Source organism: Rattus rattus, chromosome 5, assembly GCF_011064425.1.
Source record: "Rattus rattus isolate New Zealand chromosome 5, Rrattus_CSIRO_v1, whole genome shotgun sequence".
In the NCBI taxonomy this organism is placed as follows: Eukaryota; Metazoa; Chordata; class Mammalia; order Rodentia; family Muridae; genus Rattus; species Rattus rattus.
In genome coordinates, this window is record NC_046158.1 from 128282573 (window position 1) to 128301380 (window position 18808).

The following is an 18808-nucleotide window of genomic DNA, read 5'->3' on the forward strand; positions in this document are numbered from 1 at the left end:
CATTTGCCTATGAATTTCATGAAGTCATTGTTTTTGATAGCTGAGTAATATTCCATTGTGTAGATGTACCACATTTTCTGTATCCATTCCTCTGTTGAAAGGCATCTGGGTTCTTTCTTGCTTCTGGCTATTATAAATAAGGCTGCTATGAACATAGTGGAGCATGTGTCTTTGTTATATGTTGGGGCATCTTTTGGGTATATGTGGCCGATCTTCTTAAACAATCTCCCCAGCTGCTTAGATCAGTTCATGATTTTCTTTTTATTCCCGAATGGAAACAGCCATCATACTCCTCCCATGTCAGGGCTATAATCAGGAATCCAGTTTTCCAATTCTGTGAAGATAAGCAAGTCCAAACTTTGCCTTTGTTCCAAGAACATCATCAGGCCCCTTACTTCCTCCTTTTTATCCTCATCCTTCATGGCATTGTATTTCTGGCTCCTTATTTTTCCTTTAATTCAAGGGCAGGTTCCTGATACTCACTATATTTCTCATATTTTTGAATGTGATGATTGTGACTAGGGCCTCTAATTTATCTTTATTCCACAAAGAGCTTGGACTAGGGTCAGGGGCTCATCAGACAATGAGTCCACTTAATTCTTGGACATTAAAACACTGCTCATTTATTCTATATTCCATTGATACAAATAGGCCAGTTATTTCTCTTTTATTCATTCCATGGCTTAAATAAAAATCTATTTTCTCCTCCATATCATGGATCTTTCTGGTATTGTTCAGGGAAAACTGGGTCAGGAAACAAGATGCCTACACTGACATGAAGCAGGAAGCAGGTTTTTTTAAATTAATTAATTAATTAGTGGTGTTAATTAATTAATATATTTGTTGTTCCCTCTGGTCTACTCCTGTGGGTTTCCCACCCTGCCTCCTTCCTGCATCCCCCCATCCTTTTCAGCCCCCATCTCTCCACCCACTCTACCACTCCTAAACTCCCCACAGGGCCTGAGTCTCTTGAGGATTGGGTGCATCTTCTCTGACTGAACTCAGTCTGGGGAGTCCTCTGCTGTATGTGTGTTGGAGGCCTCATCTCAGCTGGTGTATGCTGCCTGGTTGGTGATCCAGTGTCTGAGAGATCTCAGGGGTGCAGGTTAATTGAGACTGCTGGTCCTCCTACAGGGTCGCCCTCTTCCTTAGTTTCCTCCAGCTTTTCCCTAATTCAACCAGAAGGGTCAGCAGCTTCTGTTCGCTGGTTGGGTGCACATATCTGCATCTGACTCTTTCAGCTGCTTGTTGGGTCTTTTGGAGAGCAGTCATGGTAGGTCCCTTTTTGTGAATGCCCCATAGCTTTAGTAATGATGGTGTCAGGTTTGGGGGCCTTCTCTTCATCTGGAATCCACTTTGGACCTGTCGCTGGACCTTCTTTTCCTCATGATCCTCTCCATTTCCATCCCTGCATTTCTTTCAGACAGGAAGGATTATGGGTCAGAGCTTTGGCTGTGGGAGAGCAACCCCAACCCTCACCCTGACTTTCTGCTGGAGGTGGGGGTCAATAAGTTCCCTCTCATCACTGTAGGGCCATTCATCTAGGGTTCACCCTTTGAGTCCTGAGAGTCTCTCACCTCCCAGGTCTCTGGTACATTCTAGAAGGTCCTCCCAACCTCCTTCCTCCTGTGTTTGCCTGTTTCCATTCTTTCTGCTGGCCCTCAGGGCTTCAGTCCTTCCCCCCAACCTAATACCAGATCATGTTCCCCTCTCCCCCACCCCTATTCCCTTTCCCTCCCCTGTCCCTCCGTCCCTCTCCCCTTGTGGTTTTGCTTTCTTCTCCTCCCAAGTGGAACTGAGGTGTCCTCATTGGGCCCTTCAAGCTTATTGACCTTTTTGAGTTCTGTGGACCATCTTGGTATTTCTGTTTTTTTTTTTTTTGGCTAATATTCACGTATTAGTGAGAACATGCTGTGCATGTTCTTTTTAGTTCGTTACCTCACTCAGGATGACATTTCAGTTCCACCCATTTGCTTCAAAATTCAGGATATCCTTGTTTTAACTGAAGTAGTATTCCATTGTGTAAAATAGAACCACATTTTCTGTATCCATCCTTCCTCTGTCATGGGACATCTGGGTTGTTTCAGCTTCTGGCTATCACAAATATAGGAGAACTTATTGGGTTTATTGTAGTTTGACATACTCTGACAAATGAAGGTGTTTAAAGAAAGCTGAGTCCCAGGGCTGGAGAGATGGTTCATTTGTTAAGAGTACTTGTCACTTTTGCAGAGAAGTCCTGTATTCTGTGGTTCACAACCGTCTGTAACGCTAGTTCATGGGACTCTGAAATCCTCTTCTGATTTTGTCAGACATCAAACACACAAATGGAACACACATGTACATTCAGGCAAAACACTCATTTATGTAAACTAAACATTTTAAATATATAACAGAAAGAAAGAACTGAGCCCCAAGTTCAGCTAAACAGAATGTTTCATACCCTTCCTGTCCTTCTGCTGTCACATAGCAATCCAATTTTGTTGGTTATATTTAGCTTAATTAATAGAGTTTGTTGAATTGCCAATAAGTAGAATTCTTTCCCCATCCAAGTAGCAGAGTTTACTTAGCAAGTCATTTGTAATACAGAGGTGAAAGGTAGGGATTAGGGTCTAGATGAGACATCTACTTTTGTAGTGACTTTGGCTGATCCAACTTAGAGTGTTCTAACGCTCCCATGTCTGGAGCTCGACAGAATCTAGTACTCTATGGAGCACAATCTGGATGCCATGGTGTGTCCAAACAGTACTACAAACTGTCACAATGGGGGGACACAATGGAACTTGGACGAGGTCTAGGGGCTCATCAGACAATGGATCCATCATGTGAATCAGACTCAGGGAAGAATCTCACAGACGATTTTGAGAAATCTCCAGTGCTGGACACAGGATCCATCCCGTTTCATATATAGAGATTTAGATGTGGGGCGCACAACTTTAATCCCAGTACATAGGAGGCAGATCTCTGTGAGTTCCAGGCTAGCTAGACCTACACAATGAGATTCTGTTTCAAAAAGGGAGGTGAAGGGCTGGAGAGATGGCTCACTGGTTAAGAGCTCTCACTGCTCTTCCAGAGGTCCTGAATTCAAATCCCAGCGCCACATGGTGGCCCACAACCATCTGTAATGGGATCTGATACCCTCTTCTGGTGTGTGTGAAGACAGCTACAGTGTACTTTCATATAAGAAATAAATAAATCTTTCAAAAAAAGGGAGATGAAAAAATGTAGGCTCGGGGAGATTAACTAGCCCAGAATCTCCAGAGTACAGCTGGATAATAAGATTATGTGTGTTGTCTGCCATATCACTCTGTTTCTCAATGACTAGTTTTCATTTTTAACATTTTAATTTGGAAATAATGAGACTTATGAAAAGGCTGAAAAGATCTCAAACAAACAGAAAGCCCATAGAACATCTACTAGGCCTTTAACCTCCTGAAACATGGACATAATCCCAGTACAAATGTAAAACTAAAAAGTTAGCATTTGACAATACAATCACTAGACTTCATTCGGATTGTTGTGTATGGGCATGCATGTGTGTGTGTGTGCATGCATGTGTGTGTGCGCGCACTTGCGTAGAGGTTGCTACTGGAATGTTTTATGGCATTACTGTATTATTTTTGAGACTAGGTTTCTTAATGAAGCTAGACTTAGCATTTTGGCTGTACTGACTGACAGGCGAGGCCCTGGGACCCACCCACATTTGCTTTCCAGCACCACGGCTACTAGGCTTCACTGCCAAATCTGACTTTTATGTGGGTGCTGAGGATCTAAGCTCAGACCCTTATGCTGGCACTGGGACATCTCTCTAGTCCACGATTTTGTTGATTCTTTTACTACTATTCTTTTTCTGGTGCAAAAAACTAGGGTATTGTAATGAGGTTCTACATATAGGTCGCACCCCTGCAGCGTTAATTTCTGAGTAAGACTCTTGGCTGATTTCACATGGGGAGCTTGGGGTTACCTCACAAAGCTCTGCTGGGTCACAACAGGATTACAAGGGATAGCCTGGGAACCTGCCAGCACAGTGGGAAAGAGCAGAGAGAAATCTGTGGCTGGTGGGAGGCAGGTGAGTAAGGGGACCTCGCTGAGGAAACAGGGGATGCTGGTGGCTTGGTAAGGTAGTTTAGAATGTACTACTCCAGGTTCCACATTGTCCTTTGTCTCAGTTCAAATATGACTTATTCCATAAACTTTCAACTGCTCCCATACATAGTGCCCTCTGTCCACTACAGCATTTTTTATTATGTAGCTCTGAAGTCTGTTCTTGGGATCATACTGCATGAGCAGTCAAGGATAGGGATTCTCTCATGACTTGGCATGTGTGCAGAGACAACCCCTTAACCTGCACTGCTAAAGAACACTGTTGTGGCCCTTGGGAAGCTTTCCACGGAGAGTGTCCTTAGCACCTTGGAAGAATGACCTCAGTGTCTTAATCTCTGCTTTAGCCTACGTGAAGCTCTCTCCCAGGAAGCCAATGCCGGAAGACTGCTGTGGAAGACTGAGAGAACTGTTGCTGCACTCCCAAACTGGCAACACTATACAGAAGTGCCTTCTGTAGCCATGGAGATGAAGGTTAGAGGCTTGAGGATTCCCTTGCTGCTACTGCTGGTGACTGTGGTTGTCATGGCCAAGGTGAATCACATCCAGAGGTGGGGAGGCTTCAAGGAGAAGGCCACGAGCCAGAAAAACATCAACTCGACACTCCATTTCTTCATCCAGTCTTACAACAACGCAAGCAATGACTCCTACTTGTTTCAAGTTCAGAAGCTAATTCACAGTCATATGCAGGTTTGTGCTTTCCTTCCCAGACATCGACACAAGCCCCATCCTGCTCCTTGAGACATGTGGGGATTTTCTATAACCAAGTACCGGCAACTCCCTAGGTAGCTTCACATGCAATGGGTGCACATGATATCTCTGAGTTAAGCAGCTCACTTGGTCACCACAGCCATGTGACATAGGCTGGCCTTAGGCTGGAGGCTAACCCTTACACCCTTCTTCTTGACCAAAAGTTGACCTGTTGCCATTCTCCATTGTTCTATGGGAGAAATTGCATTTCGTTTTGCATACCAGAGGGCAGCATGGGGATGTCTTTGCTTTCTTTTTAATGATATTATCTGGAAAAACCATAAACACTCTCTGTAGATTTCTTATTTCCAACAGCGTCCCCCCCCCACACCCCCAGTGTCTAGGACTGTAAATTAGGATTTGAGACATTTAGAACAACAAGTCTTTGGTGAGAGTGGTAGGGACAGGGAATGGGCAAGCAGCTTCAGTCAGATCAGTTCTACTCCGTTTGAGGCACAGTCCCTGTAGTTAGCCTTGGCTGGCCCGTACCTATCCACCCTCAGGCTCCTGGCTTGTGAGTGCTAGGATTACACTTCTGTGTCATTGCACCTTCTTTTTCGTTTTACACACAGCATTCTTGTGACTTACCATATTAGCTGAAAGGCGGTAGAGGAAAGCAGTTGCTTGAAAACTATTGATCCAATGTTTCCTCAAGGTCAGATAGTAAACTATGGAAACAATATTGCATCTCAGCTAGACAGTTTGGAGAAGAAATCGTTCACTATGAGAAAAGGCTACTAGTCAGAGACAATGGGAGGCAGATGGAACAGGAGTTAACAGCAAGAGGGGGAATGCATGCGGCAGGGTGGGCAAAGTTTGATAACCAGGACAATGGATTCCTTAATCCTGACACAGACAGTCCACGGGCTTTCTTGGTATTTTGTGCTATGACCACAAGGTGGCACTGTTCTCATTTGTCTTCACTTTGATCGGTTTCCTTAAGCTCTAATTGAGATACCGAGATAACCTGTGAAATCAACCTTCTACCATTAACAGTTAACTAGTCAAGAAAAGTTTTTAAATGTTATGTGAAAACTTGAAGTTATTCAAAGTGATAAGCGAGCAATATGGGCTTGTCACTTGGAAAGAGAGGATCATGGACACAGGTTTCCCGATATCTCAATATCTAGATGTGACTTCGAAAGTCTCAATACTGCCAAGGGGGAGTAGTAGACATGTATAGTAAGCTATGGGCCTGGTTTCACCTTTCAGTTGTTCCCAGTCGTGGGAATCTTGGTTAGACGTTATCTAGACTCTTTCGTGTTGCTTCTTCAGAGGCAAAATGAGTCAGAACAGTAACAATTTAGCACAATGCTGCCACCTAGTGGCATATGTTGTGTTTTGTTTTTTGTTTTTTTTCTTTTTTCTTTTTTTTTTCCGAAGCTGGGGACCGAACCCAGGACCTTGCGCTTGCTAGGCAAGCACTCTACCACTGAGCTAAATCCCCAACCCGTGGCATATGTTAAAAATTTACTGATTTGTGTTCTAAGTGAGTCATCGAGACTAAGAGGAAGTTTAATAGACATGCATGTTTTAGCATGCATAAACCTGCCGATGGCCAGGCAGTGTGACAGTGGTTGGCACAGTTCTACAACATCCCGGTGCACAAATAGAATAGCCCCTTGATGACAGCAGAGGAGCACCCACACTCTAGGGATTTCCAGGCTAGTACTGAGATTGTGTTCACAGTGCAGTCATGAGCAATTGCCCTGGGATCTGGCCTTAGATTTTTTATGGGAATCTTTCAACCAGGATCAAGGTGAATTTTCTGCCTGCATTTTCCCTAGACAGACTTACTGTCTCATTAGGTTGAACCACTGACATTTGGGCACAAGAATCAGCAGGCTCCCAAGAGTTTCTCTCCACTATACGTAGATCCCTCTAATGTATACATTCTTCTGAGGTGCCAGACCTGGGTCAATAGCCACCATATTTCCTTAGCGTTTTATTCCATGTGTAGGGCTTCTTCTCCACACAAGACTTCCCAGCCCCTCCACCACCACCACCTCGCTGCCTTCTTAGTCTTCACAGCCTTAGGTTTGAACATGAGTAAAAGAAGACAGATGCACCCTGGGAGCTGGCCCTGGCTGGTATTCTCTCTACCTTACCTAGTCAGCACATCATCATTTCACACTGTCCACTGCCCCAGGAGAAAACAGATTCAGAGAACAGGGGGTATCATATCAAGTGGAAAACTCCTGGGAGAGAAAGCAAGGGCTTCCGCACAAGCTGTTCTTCTGTCCTTGGCTCTCCAGGTGTCATAGCTGCTCCACACACTTTGGCAGAAACATTTAATCACTTAAAAATCCTTAGGATATCCTTGTGTGGCTTTTCCTGGTGTGTGTGTGGGGACCTGAGCAGCAAACATCTACTTACTACAGATAGGGAGCCAACAACAGACCAAAGCAATGATTCCAAGAACGTCTAGCTTAGTTTACTAATGAGTTTATGGGGGACTCTTAAGGGGAACATGGATGACTCAGTGACAGTTGTATCACTGAAAAGCTTACTCTAGTAAGGGTGATGACTCGGGACTATGATGGTATGTCAGAAGTTCCCGCAGGTGGTACAGATAGCTCGCCAAGCCCCAAACTCTCCTTAATCACCTTGGGTAGGAAGCCTTCTGATCTTACTTCATTTGGTTCCTGAATCTTAGAAGCTAACCTCCACTCTCCAGAGGAAATGCTTCGATCGGGAGGAAATATCTACATAATAACTTGTTTTTTTTTTTTTTTTTTTTTTTTTTTGTTAATGCATTAGTGGAAATGCTTCTGTTTTTTGCCCACAGACTCCAGAAACAGCTTTGAATGCTTACGTGGACCTTACAAGCAGGCTGCTAGGTTATTTTCTCAAGGTTTCAGAGCTAATACATGGGGAGCGAATGCCTAGAATCAGTTTGACTCCTAAGCTATAACATTTTAAAGACTTATATTTTTTATGTGTATCAGTGTTCTTCTGCCTTCAAGGGTTTGTATAGAAGCGTACCACATCCACACAGTGCTTGCAGAGGCCCGTAGAGAGTACTGGATCCCCAGGAACTGGAGTTACAGATGGTTGTGAACTGCCGCATGGGTTCTGGGAACCAACCCTTACTTAGTCCTCTGCAAGAGCAACAAGTGCTTTTAACTGCTGAGCCATCTCTCTAATTCATATTTAGATGTGTTGCTAAATTGTCTACTTTCTGATTGACTGGAAAGAAGAGTAAGGAAGGAGTGAATAACTGCACAGACGTGGTAGAAATAGGGCAATATGAGAACCATGGAGGTCTGTGGTTACCAGTCAACCCAGCTTGTCTTAGCATGAGGATGGGGGGGGGTGCAAAATAGAGGCCACTATGTGGCTACCACAGTAAAGTTGAGGGCACAGGGTTGTGGCTGATCAGAGCTCTCAGTTGCCATTGAGACTTACTCAGTGGGCAGGGAGGAAGGAGTTGAGTTTTGGTGCACGATTTCTGGGAACAGGAGTCATGACTTTGTTCCTTGTGGAGAAGGTCACCCACTAGACACTCAAAGTGGAAACTAGAAATGCGATTAATTGCTTCTCTGCAGTTGACCACAGGAGTGGAGTATTTGGTTACTGTGAAGATTGGCAGGACCAAATGTAAGAAAAACGAGACGAAGAAAACCTCCTGCCACCTGCAAAGCAACAAGCTGAAAAAGGTGTGTGGTGGGAGTTCTCTCAGCGTGCCTCAAGGCCAAGGATAGCGAGCGAATATTCCCAAGCTGTGAGAGTCGGGGCCAGCAGATGCCCAGCCCTAGGGCTAGCTCACACTTCTTGGTGCAGAGTCCCAGGGTGCAAGTGTTATTGACTTCTCCTTGGGGCTCTTGTTGTGGTTTTGCTCTCACTCTCTAGGTCACTGAGGACTGTCTTATCACCTGTGTCTTCTCAGTTCTGCTGTCCCTCAGTGTCCCACCTTGTCCCGTTCTATGTTGCCTGGTCCTTCTCCGGCCAGATGGCTATTCCAGGGTGTGGGTACAGGAGTGGGAGGAGAGGAGGAAACTCTGTACCCCGTCCTGGAACTGAGGGTTCCAGAGTCAGCTGCTTTGGGTCTCAGAGGGACAGTTCCTTTCTCTGTGCCCCAGGGCCTGAGGAGCAGGAGATTTTTTTCCCCTCACTTTGAAGACTCTTTTCCCCAAAGCTGATTATCTCATTTTTTTCTTATTCCACAGAGCCTGATTTGCACATCACTGATATACACTGTACCCTGGATGAACTACTACCAGCTCTGGAACAACTCCTGTCAGGAGAGCTGAGTGCCTGTGTAAAGAGCTCTGCTGACACCCAGATGCCTGTGTTGTGTACTGGTTTTTGTAAAGTTATAAGAGGACTTGTGCCCCTCTCTGGGGTGTTTCTACACACACACAAGCACACAGAGACACACACACAAACGCACACAGACACACACAAGCACACACACACAAGCTCATAACATTGACACTCAACAACATGCATAGTAACAGCCCCTTTATTGTACTTTACACACACACACACACACACACACACACACACTACACACTACACACTACACACCTGCACTCATATACTTAACATGAACCCCCACCACACAAACTTATGCAAACACTCCAATACCTGAACCCCTGTGCCTTCCTGCCCTTGCAGCTCACAGACACCTCACAGAAATGTGGTGGTCACCAGGACTGCTGTACTTTGAATAGGATGCTGATATCCCCTTAGGAAGTCTCACCATTCTTTCTCAGCCCCATGCTTCTGCTTTCTCTGGGTCCAGGATGGGGAGCTTTATATCCTGCCAGTACACACAACACTGTGACGCACATATGTCACAGCGAGCATGTCTGAAGTCCTGTGACCATACAAGGCCGAGTAACCAGTGTAGATTCGGTATAATTATACCAAGGCTGTGACTTATGACAGAAAAATGTCAAGATGTGGCAGCCCTGCCACAGCCACCAAAGCCACAGCAGCAGGAGTGTCTTATGGTTTTGATTGCAGTGAACAGACACCATGACCTCAGCAATTCTTACAAAGGCAAACATTTAATTAGGACTGGCTTACAGTTCAGAGGTTTACTCTTTTGTCTGTCTGCTTTCATCGACCTATGCAGATCTGTCTGCAGGACCTGGGATTTGAAGACCTTAAGAAAAAGAGTGAGCTATAGTCTAATGTTGTAGACAACAATACTTCAGTTTCAGTGTACTTTTTTATACATGGATGTGACAAAGAAAGCTATGATCAGGCTGGAGAGACGGCTCAGTGGTTAAGAGCACTGACTGCTCTTCCAGAGGTCCTGAGTTCAAATCCCAGCAAGCACATGGTGGCTCACAACCATCTGTAATGGGATCTGATGCCCTGATCTGGTGTGTCTGAAGACAGCTACAGTGTACTTATATATAATAAATAAATCTTAAAAACAAAGAAAGCTATGATCCAAAGAATGTCTGAGTTCAGAAAAACATCAGAAAAACATGTACACAAACACCAGCAAGGACAAAATAAATATTAACAGGGCAGCCCTTTCCCAGAACTTTCTCCGGACAGACCAATTTAAACACAATTCCTGGTATATACTACAGATTTTATCTGAGAAAGCATGAAAGCAAGGTCAGAGGCCATTTCCAGATTTAAGTCACACTGAGAACAGCACTCAGCTTACCCTTTCACCTGATTGGGTTCTGTAGCTAGGTCCCAACACTCAGCAGGGATAAGCATGTCTTATAAAGTGAATGCAAATTTTGTTGCAGGAGGCATGGAATCACGTTCAAGAACAATTCAGGGAACAAAATGCACTTGAGGTAAAGGGCCCTCTGCCTTTTTCCTGGAGCTTCTCTCACAGTTCCCCAAGGCATTGTTCACCATGCGTCCTCCTTTTGACCATGTTCTGACACTTGTCATGGCGGGAAGCATGGTGACATGCAGGCAGACACAGTGCTGGAGAAGTAGCTTAGATTTCTCCATCCAGATCCTTAGCAGCAAGGCCTGGCTTGAGCATTTGAAACCTCAAAGCACACCCCCAGAGACACTTCCTCCAACAAGGCCACTCCTACTCCTTCAAGGCCACATCTCCTAATAGTGTCACTCCTTATGAGCATGTGGAGGACTATTTTCATTCAAACCAACACAAGGAGATAGATGGTGGTGTCCCGAGGGAAGATAGAAACTCTCAGAGTCCTTGTCATCGAAGCCACAGGGTGCACTTAATCCCCAGCAACAAGCTATGAGGGCATCTGTGACATACTATCTGTCAGGGATCAATCAGAGACTCAGTGCTCATGTTTGGGGTTGGTACCATAGGCATGTGTCAAGTTCTAGATTCTAGAAGGAGAGAGGTACCAGGCACAGGCCTCACTTGTTTGTGTAGTATGGACATACGGAGACTCTTTGGTAGAATTTCTATCAATGTACTTAGTTACCCTCTAGGTCTCCAGATTCAGTGAGACTATATTCTCCCTTTCCTATAGCTCCCTCCTTCCCATGACTTACAGTTCAGTAGAGAGGACACAGCTTTGAGCTGAGAGCACATTGAGTGGACCATGTGATGCTTGGCCTCCTCCTTGAATAGGCACTGTCTCAGTTGGAGGGGAACGAGAAGAATATAGATCCCTAAGCAAGAGCCTCACGTTAACCAAAATGCCTGGAGGAGAAGGGGGCATTTGGAAGGTGATACATTTGTACAGAGAGCCCAAAGCACCCTGCCGTGCAAATCCAATGCCCCAGGGGCCTCTGATGCCCTATATAGCCCTCTACTTTCTCTCTGTCCCCAGAATCATCTCTTCAGTCTCTAAACACACCATTCTTGTTCATTCTTTAATAATGGACCTGTGAGAGGTTTTCAGGATTTTTTAATTTTGATTTTTTTAAGGTAGTGTTCAGGTAAGTAGCTCAAGTTGGTTTTGAATTTGAGATTCTTCTGCTCCAGTTTCCTGAGTACTGGGATTATAGTCGTGCACCACAATACCCATCTAGTTGTCAGTTTCTAATAATACCTTTTAGCATGTGTGTAGCTACATAAAAGGTAGACCTGCACTTATGTCTCTGGTATTCACTGAGGCCATGGGGTGTGCATTTGCACAGCATAAGCTACTTTGGTTCTGAATTTGTTTTCACTTTTCCCAACTTACTCTGACTTTCTATTGTCACTTACTTTAGACATGGGCATAGTGATTCAGGCTTATCATCTCAGCATTCACAGGTTGAGTTATTGGAATTGCTGTGGGAGAGGCTATTCTGAGCTATAGAAAGATATAGTTCCGCAAGATCAATGAATGAGTATTAAGGAAACAAACTATAGTATTAATTTGAGCTGCATTCAGCTGCTATGATTTCATGTTTACATGGTGGGACTTGCGTTCAGCTTCTCTTTTTACTTTATGTCATTTAATATTGACACGATTCCTTTTTGTTTTAATTTTATTTGTTGCGATGTGTGCATGTATGTCAATGTGTGAGTGTGAATGCATGTGTGCTCTTCCAGAGGACTAGAGTACAATCCCAAGGTCACAACCATCACTGTCCAGCTCCAGGAGACCCAACACCCTCTTCTGGCCTCCAAGGACATTGGCATACATACATAAAACAGGGACATATAGACAGATAAATAAATTTATTTAAAATGAACCAAAATTTTCAGCAGGAGTCTAGGGCTTAATACCATTGGTAGAATCTGCTGGCATTGTGCATTGTAGAATATATGGATGCACGCAGTGGGGGGTGGGGAGAACAGCAGAGTTAAGGTATTTACCCAGTTAGGATTTGCTAGGGATGGCTCTAAGAACCATGATTTCCAGGCTCCTCTGAGTTGAGGTAGCTCTAGGGCAGAACAAGGATGAAGTTGTATGGTAGGAACCTGGGAACATTAAAGTTGTGGTGGCCCCACTGTTAATGTGCCATCATGCCAAAAATGCTTCCAAACTCCCGTGGAGACATACATCTACATCATGAGAAGACTGCCGGGACATTTAGGATGTTACTGGGTCTCTGTACTCATCAGTGGATGAACTCGTGTGTACATGAGTTAATGGGTTAATGACTTACTGCATTATCTTGAGAGCCACTTCCTGCCACAGGACTCTGTCAAACAGGAGACGATCACTAGAGGGTGCTCTTTAACCTTAGACCAGAACCATGAGCTCAAATAAAGTTCTCTTTATGATTTACCAGTCTATTTATTCTATAGCCTACAGACTCGTTATTTTTCACAAGTGTAGGAACATCCACTGGAGTATGGTGATCCCAACAACAGCCACACTCATAAAGAGAACATGATGTTGGAAGGGGTTGGGTATTCTCGGGAGGAGTTATTAGGAGGGGTGAGAGGTGAATATGACCAAAATACATTGGATGCATGTATAAAATTACTAGAGAATTAATGAACATGTATTTTACAACTACATTTAAATCCTATGTAAGTGTAAAATACCTTTGTTAGAGTAAAAATTCTGGAATTCTAGTGATAGAGGGAGTTTTTGTCATTTGTAATAAGAAGTGAAGAAACAGACATAGAAACTCTTAACAATCTCCATCCAAATGTCCCTTTTTTAGAACGCAGTGGCTAACATTAATTTCACCTTTTGGTTCCTCTACAAATGATGTAATTGTCTACTTTTTATTCTCTAATTTGTTAAATAAGGAACATAATACAAATTTTAAATGATACCGGTGAATGTTAAGTTTTATAACAATTGTTTAGTATTTTGTTAGTTCCTTATGTATAATGAGCACAGGATAAATTGCAACCGATGCCATGATTAATTTCACATGTTTATCACACTTAACGTGAGATATTTTTATTTTATTGTTTATTTGTGTGTGTGCCCATGTGCATGTGTATGTATGTGTACTGGTGCCCACTGAGGCCAGAGGCCGTGGATCCCTCAGGAGCTGGAATTACAGGTGGTCATGAGTTGCCTGACACAGGTCCTGGGTACAAAACCCTTTGAGCCATTTCTTTGGTCCCAGTTTGAGATGTTTTAAACAATACAAGCACATCTGAGAAGTTACTTAAAGTCTGACTGAGTAACTTAATGTATACATTCATTGTTTAACCAGAATACTGGTGAATATCTTCAAACTTAATTTTAAGTCAAAAGAACTTTGCAAAGAGCAATTCTATACTCACTATCTACTCTGTAATTTATATTTTGTTTTGATATTTTGCATCTCTTTCCCCATTCTTATATTTTCTAAGCCGTCTCCTTTTCATATGTATTTCAAATTTATATGAAGACATCAGTATACTTAATTATATTAATTATTATATTTAGTATGCTAAACACGTCTGGTTGAAAATTAAGGGATTTCATGATTTGTTTGTGTTTTCCCCCTTTGAGCTAAAATTTTAATATATAATTAGACTAATATTAAAAATAATCTACCTCATTTGTAGTATTGTGTTGCTAGCAATAGGAAACAGAGCAAGGCAGAAAGTGCCATCCCTGTGACAGGGTTTTTCCCTGTCTACACTCCTTTCTCACCTAGTGGAGTTGATCCAATTGCTGATATGGGAAGAATAAAGTGACATGTGGCCTATGTCCTCCTTCCCATAGGGCACATGCATTTCTTTGTCTTGTAGATAAAATCTGCCAGAATCTGAGATGCACTCGGCTCTAGTCCTGACTGCTGGTATAACGTGGTGGGAGTCTGGACTTGGGTTTAGTGTTTTCTTTTTCTTTCTTTTCTTTACTTTTAAACAATATTTTATTCTTTTTAAATTGTTTTTATTTATTTCCATTCCAAGTGTTGCCACCCTTCCTTGTCCACCCTTCAAGAGTTCTTCACCCCGTCTCCCCTCTGAGAGGGTGCTCTTCCCACCCCTCGCCCACTTATCCACCCCCACTCCCTCGACACCCTCCACATTTCTCTTCCCTGGGGCATCAAGTCTCTACAAGATCATGCACTTACAGAAACAGAGGGAATCTTTCAACTATGGACCAGGAGCAAGTCCTTGTCTTTCTTAGTACTTTTTTTTTCTTCATTCATACTTCAGTAGAGGAGAGAGGGGCTCTTTGTCAGGTTCCCAAGGGATCCCATCATAGGAGTCCCCTGTAAACATCTCTGTTGTTCAGTTACCTACTGTCATCATCTCTCCACCTCCTTCATTTTCTTTTATCCCATCTTCTCCAACTTATCTTAAAACTCAGTCTACTGGGCCTGGGAATATTGCTCAGTTCATGGAATCCTTGTTTAGCCTGCATGAAGTCCTGTGTTTGAAACCCACTGCTGCATAAAGCTGAGCGTGCCTGTTAGCCCTGTACTTGGGAAGTGGAGGAAGATCAGAAGTTCAAAGTCATTCTCAGCTTCATAGTGAGTTCAAGACCAGCCTGAGGCTACCTGAGACCTGATTTTAAAAGGAAACCAAATCAAACCAAACCAAACCAATGCAATCCAAACCAAACCATCAGACAAAAAAAAAAATCCTAAAGTCTCCTACTTTTTACGAAGACAAAAATGAAGCTCTGCTAGTAGTGGTTGTAAGCAATGGGTTTAGAAAGTATCTGTATCGTCACCTTAGAACTCCCAGTAGACCTCCATATTTTCTTAAAATAACTGAGAATTTATAGGGGAAAACTTGATCACATCATGAAGACCATGAAGAGAATAGGCTAACCTTTTTATTGGGCAAATTGAGAATTACTATTGATTGCAGGGTGATCAGAAGCATGGAGGACACAGCATGTGCTCCAGGACACTCAGCTGCTATTGGTACAGTTCTTCTTGAGCATTTTGAATACTTCAAGCCAGGGAATGACATACACTGAGAAGTAGCACTGGATTTGCTAAAACAAAACAAAGGACCAATACATGTATTTTAAAAGGTGAACAAGAGCTGGGCCTGGTAGTACCCTGTAATCCCAGCATCTGGGAATCTGAGGTGAGAGGTTTTCAGTGAGAAATGGGCTGCATAGTTAGACTTTTTCTACAAAACAAGCCAAACAAAAAAATAAGATAAAGGCCAAAATGGAAAGTTTAAGGAAGAGAATATTAAACATGAGGCTGGATAAATAGCGCTGCCTCATTACCCCTCCAATCCTGATATTTATGTCATTTCATTTCATGTGACAAAAGGGCTGCTAATACTATTCTGGGAAAGGTCATGTTTGTGGTCAGATATGGAGTAGGAATAGGGGCCACCAACCCATACTCACTGTGGGAATTACTGATTCCATTATCTTACCATTGTCATTCACATGGTATTTATCACGTCTTCTTTCTCTGGGCTTCTGTTGGATCCACATCTCCTTTCTTTTTTCCCTGCCTCCCTTCCTCTTCATTGTTTCCTTCCTCCTCCTCCCTCCTCCCTCCCTCCCTCCCTCCTCCCTTCCTTCCTTCCTCCTTTCCTCCCTCCCTCCCTTCCGTCTCTGCCCACCCACTCACAATCTGTCCTTCTAATTCCATTCACATTTGTCCTTCCATCCTTTCTTTTATCTACACTTCCTGTCATTTGCCCAAACCAATAATTTTATGTCATAATATGAAGAGGGAGCCCAGGAAAGGACACATTTGTGTGTTGAGAACCTCCAAGTCATTGTTACAGGTTGACCATGTAGTTTATGAACTGAACAGGGACATGTTATAAGTAAAAGATGAGGCTAATAATGATTACCTTAAAAATGTAGACATTGACCAGGGTGATGCTGGGCAAGGAGGGACATATGGCCATCCTTGATCAAATTCACTTGGGGAATGTTAAGAGTAAGTTACAGGGCTGTTAGGACTCCCAGCCTAAAGAATCCTCTGTGTATTGGACACATTATGTCTATGCACATAGAAGTGGTAATGGTGTGGGGCAGCATTAAGGCAGCCTTCTGCTGGATCAAAATGAAGTCTGCTGGGGACTGAGGTGCCTTTGGGGTTGAATGTCTCTCAGCAGGTCCCTCAGCAGGCCACCCACATGAATTTGTTTTCCTTAGTCTACCCATACACCAGTCAACTTATTTTCAAATGTACATTCCAACTTCTGGCTAAAATACAGTTAATAATTAACTGCTTTCCTTGACCTGGGCTGTCCTCTTGTAGTTTGGTCACTCGGTTTCTCCCTTTGGACCCCTTTCTCCTCCTTGTGATTCTTCTAGCATCAACAAATGATGACTTAGCCTTTTCCATTTCTAGCTTCCTCTTTGAAAGAGGAGATACTATTCATAAGGTTTTCTTTCAAACAACCTTGAGTAGATTCCGAACAGATCTGCCTTCTCTTATGCTAAAAACACGTGTGTGCAGGGAACCCCGCTTTATGTGAATGAGTTTGCCCAGCACCTTGTGAAGTTCCCCTTCTTGGACATTGCAGAGGTTATTCTCTGTCTTCAGGCAGGTGGTCCGCTGCATTTCCACCGTGATGTGCAACTCCATGTGATTCGTCATCTGTGCGTAGTGAGGGGAAGGCGAATGGTGAGTAATCTCCTCTTCTCTCCATTATGGCTTCTATATGGGCAGGGCAGCTTTACATCTTGCACCGTGGCAAGAGCCTGGGATTCTTGCTCTTCTTCCTGTCAGACTCCAGTTCTTTTTTAGTCACCCACTGAGACATCACCAAAACTACCCATTTTTCTCTATGGGACCAACCAGCATTAAATTGTTCCAGACAGGATGGTGTCAAGTTTTCTGGACCAACTAGCATTAAATTGTTCCAGACAGGATGGTGTCAAGTTTTCTGGACCAACTAGCATTAAATTGTTCCAGACAGGATAGTGTCAAGTTTTCTGGGAAAGGCTAGAGACTAAACAGGTTAATCTCTGTAGACCATGTGTCCTGTGTTGTAACTTTTCAAACTACCCATGGCAGCATAGCAGCCCCATAGCTAGCTGTGATATCTCTGTTTTAAAAGGCACACAAGTAGGACAGTTGGTCCTGGGTGGGTAATTTTTAGTTATTGGTGAAAGGACAGATCATCCACTCTAGTAAATGTACATTTCTTTTAAAACACCCATTTTCAGTTGGGGATGGTAACATATACCTGTAATTACAGCACTGTGGAGGTTGGCACAGGAAGACTGCAACGTTGAGCCTAACCTAGTCTGGATAGTGAGATCTTATTAAAACAAAACTCTGGAATTTTACAGGAGCACTGGGTCCCTCTGTGGAGGAGAGACAGGGGAGCCACACACTCACCTGCTTCTCAATCTTCAAGATTCGAAGGATCCTGAAGTTGTACAAGTCTTCACTTTTCTTGTTGTATTCTTCTGTAACATATTCCAATGTTTCCTTCACAGATGACTCCAATGCGTTGACTTCTTCAACCCGTATAAATGTTTTCCTCTTTACTTGGTAGCTGAAGGCCACCAGCGCCACCAGAATGGCCAACAGGAACCATGCTGCCTTCCACAATCTGGCCATCATCTTTCAGCTGGATGAGATTGAAAAGATCCTCCCACTTCATCTGTTGGGTCAAACTGACCACGGCTGTCTGGGGTCAGACTTAAGGGAAGCATGTATTCACACCCACAGCTGTCCTCTCTTCTTCCTCCTATTTGCCTACTCTAGGAACACTTTGCAATGACTGGCAAGTTCACTCCTACTCTCAATCTTTTTGCAAAGCTCATGAATCTCTGTCTCTCTGTCTCTCTGTCTGTCTCTCTGTCTCTTTCTCTCTGTCTTTCTCTCTCTCTCTCTCTCTCTCTCTCTCTCTCTCTCTCTCCCCCCCCCCTCTCTAAATGCATACTTCTGTGGCCTGTGACTCCCTTACTGGAAGTCAAGCTAGAGGACTCTTTCCACTGAGCTTATGTCATGAGGGGCCACAGAACACTTGAGGGATGAGCAATGGAGGAGACATTAGGGATTGGATCTCGGGAAGTATAACATAGTCAGCAGGACTGTGTGAGGAGCTTATCAGGAGGGACTGGATCTGAGGAAGCCCTCTCCTTGGCCTGGCTCTTGGACATTGTTTCCATGAGATACGTTGAAAGAGAAGGGGGCTAGGAGGAGAGAGAGCAGCAAGGATCTGGAAAGCCTCACTTTGGAAAGCTGGTGACGCCTAAGTGTGGCTGACTTC

At 43.7% G+C, this 18808-nt stretch overlaps 2 protein-coding genes across 3 annotated transcripts; one reads left to right on the forward strand and one right to left on the reverse strand.

The window, feature by feature from the left end:
* The first annotated feature begins 4032 nt into the window (after window positions 1-4032).
* Cstl1 (cystatin like 1) lies at window positions 4033-9175 on the forward strand. 2 transcript variants are annotated; one of them, XM_032902371.1, is made up of 4 exons: window positions 4033-4066; window positions 4446-4788; window positions 8397-8507; window positions 9018-9175. In XM_032902371.1, the coding sequence occupies exons 2-4, from the start codon at window positions 4561-4563 to the stop codon at window positions 9099-9101; spliced, it is 423 nt and encodes a 140-aa protein (XP_032758262.1). In that variant the 5' UTR covers window positions 4033-4066; window positions 4446-4560; the 3' UTR covers window positions 9102-9175. The 2 variants fall into 2 exon arrangements, with proteins under 2 accessions (XP_032758262.1, XP_032758263.1); XM_032902372.1 differs by lacking the exon at window positions 4033-4066 and having other exon boundaries at window positions 4420-4632; window positions 9018-9112.
* A 6325-nt stretch (window positions 9176-15500) lies between these two features.
* Window positions 15501-18169, reverse strand: Cst11 (cystatin 11). Its single transcript, XM_032902373.1, has 3 exons — window positions 17929-18169; window positions 17077-17181; window positions 15501-15599 (listed from the first exon to the last, which is right to left on the reverse strand). Exons 1-3 carry the CDS (start codon window positions 18154-18156, stop codon window positions 15513-15515), a joined length of 420 nt encoding a protein of 139 aa, XP_032758264.1. The 5' UTR covers window positions 18157-18169; the 3' UTR covers window positions 15501-15512.
* Window positions 18170-18808: the final 639 nt, after the last annotated feature.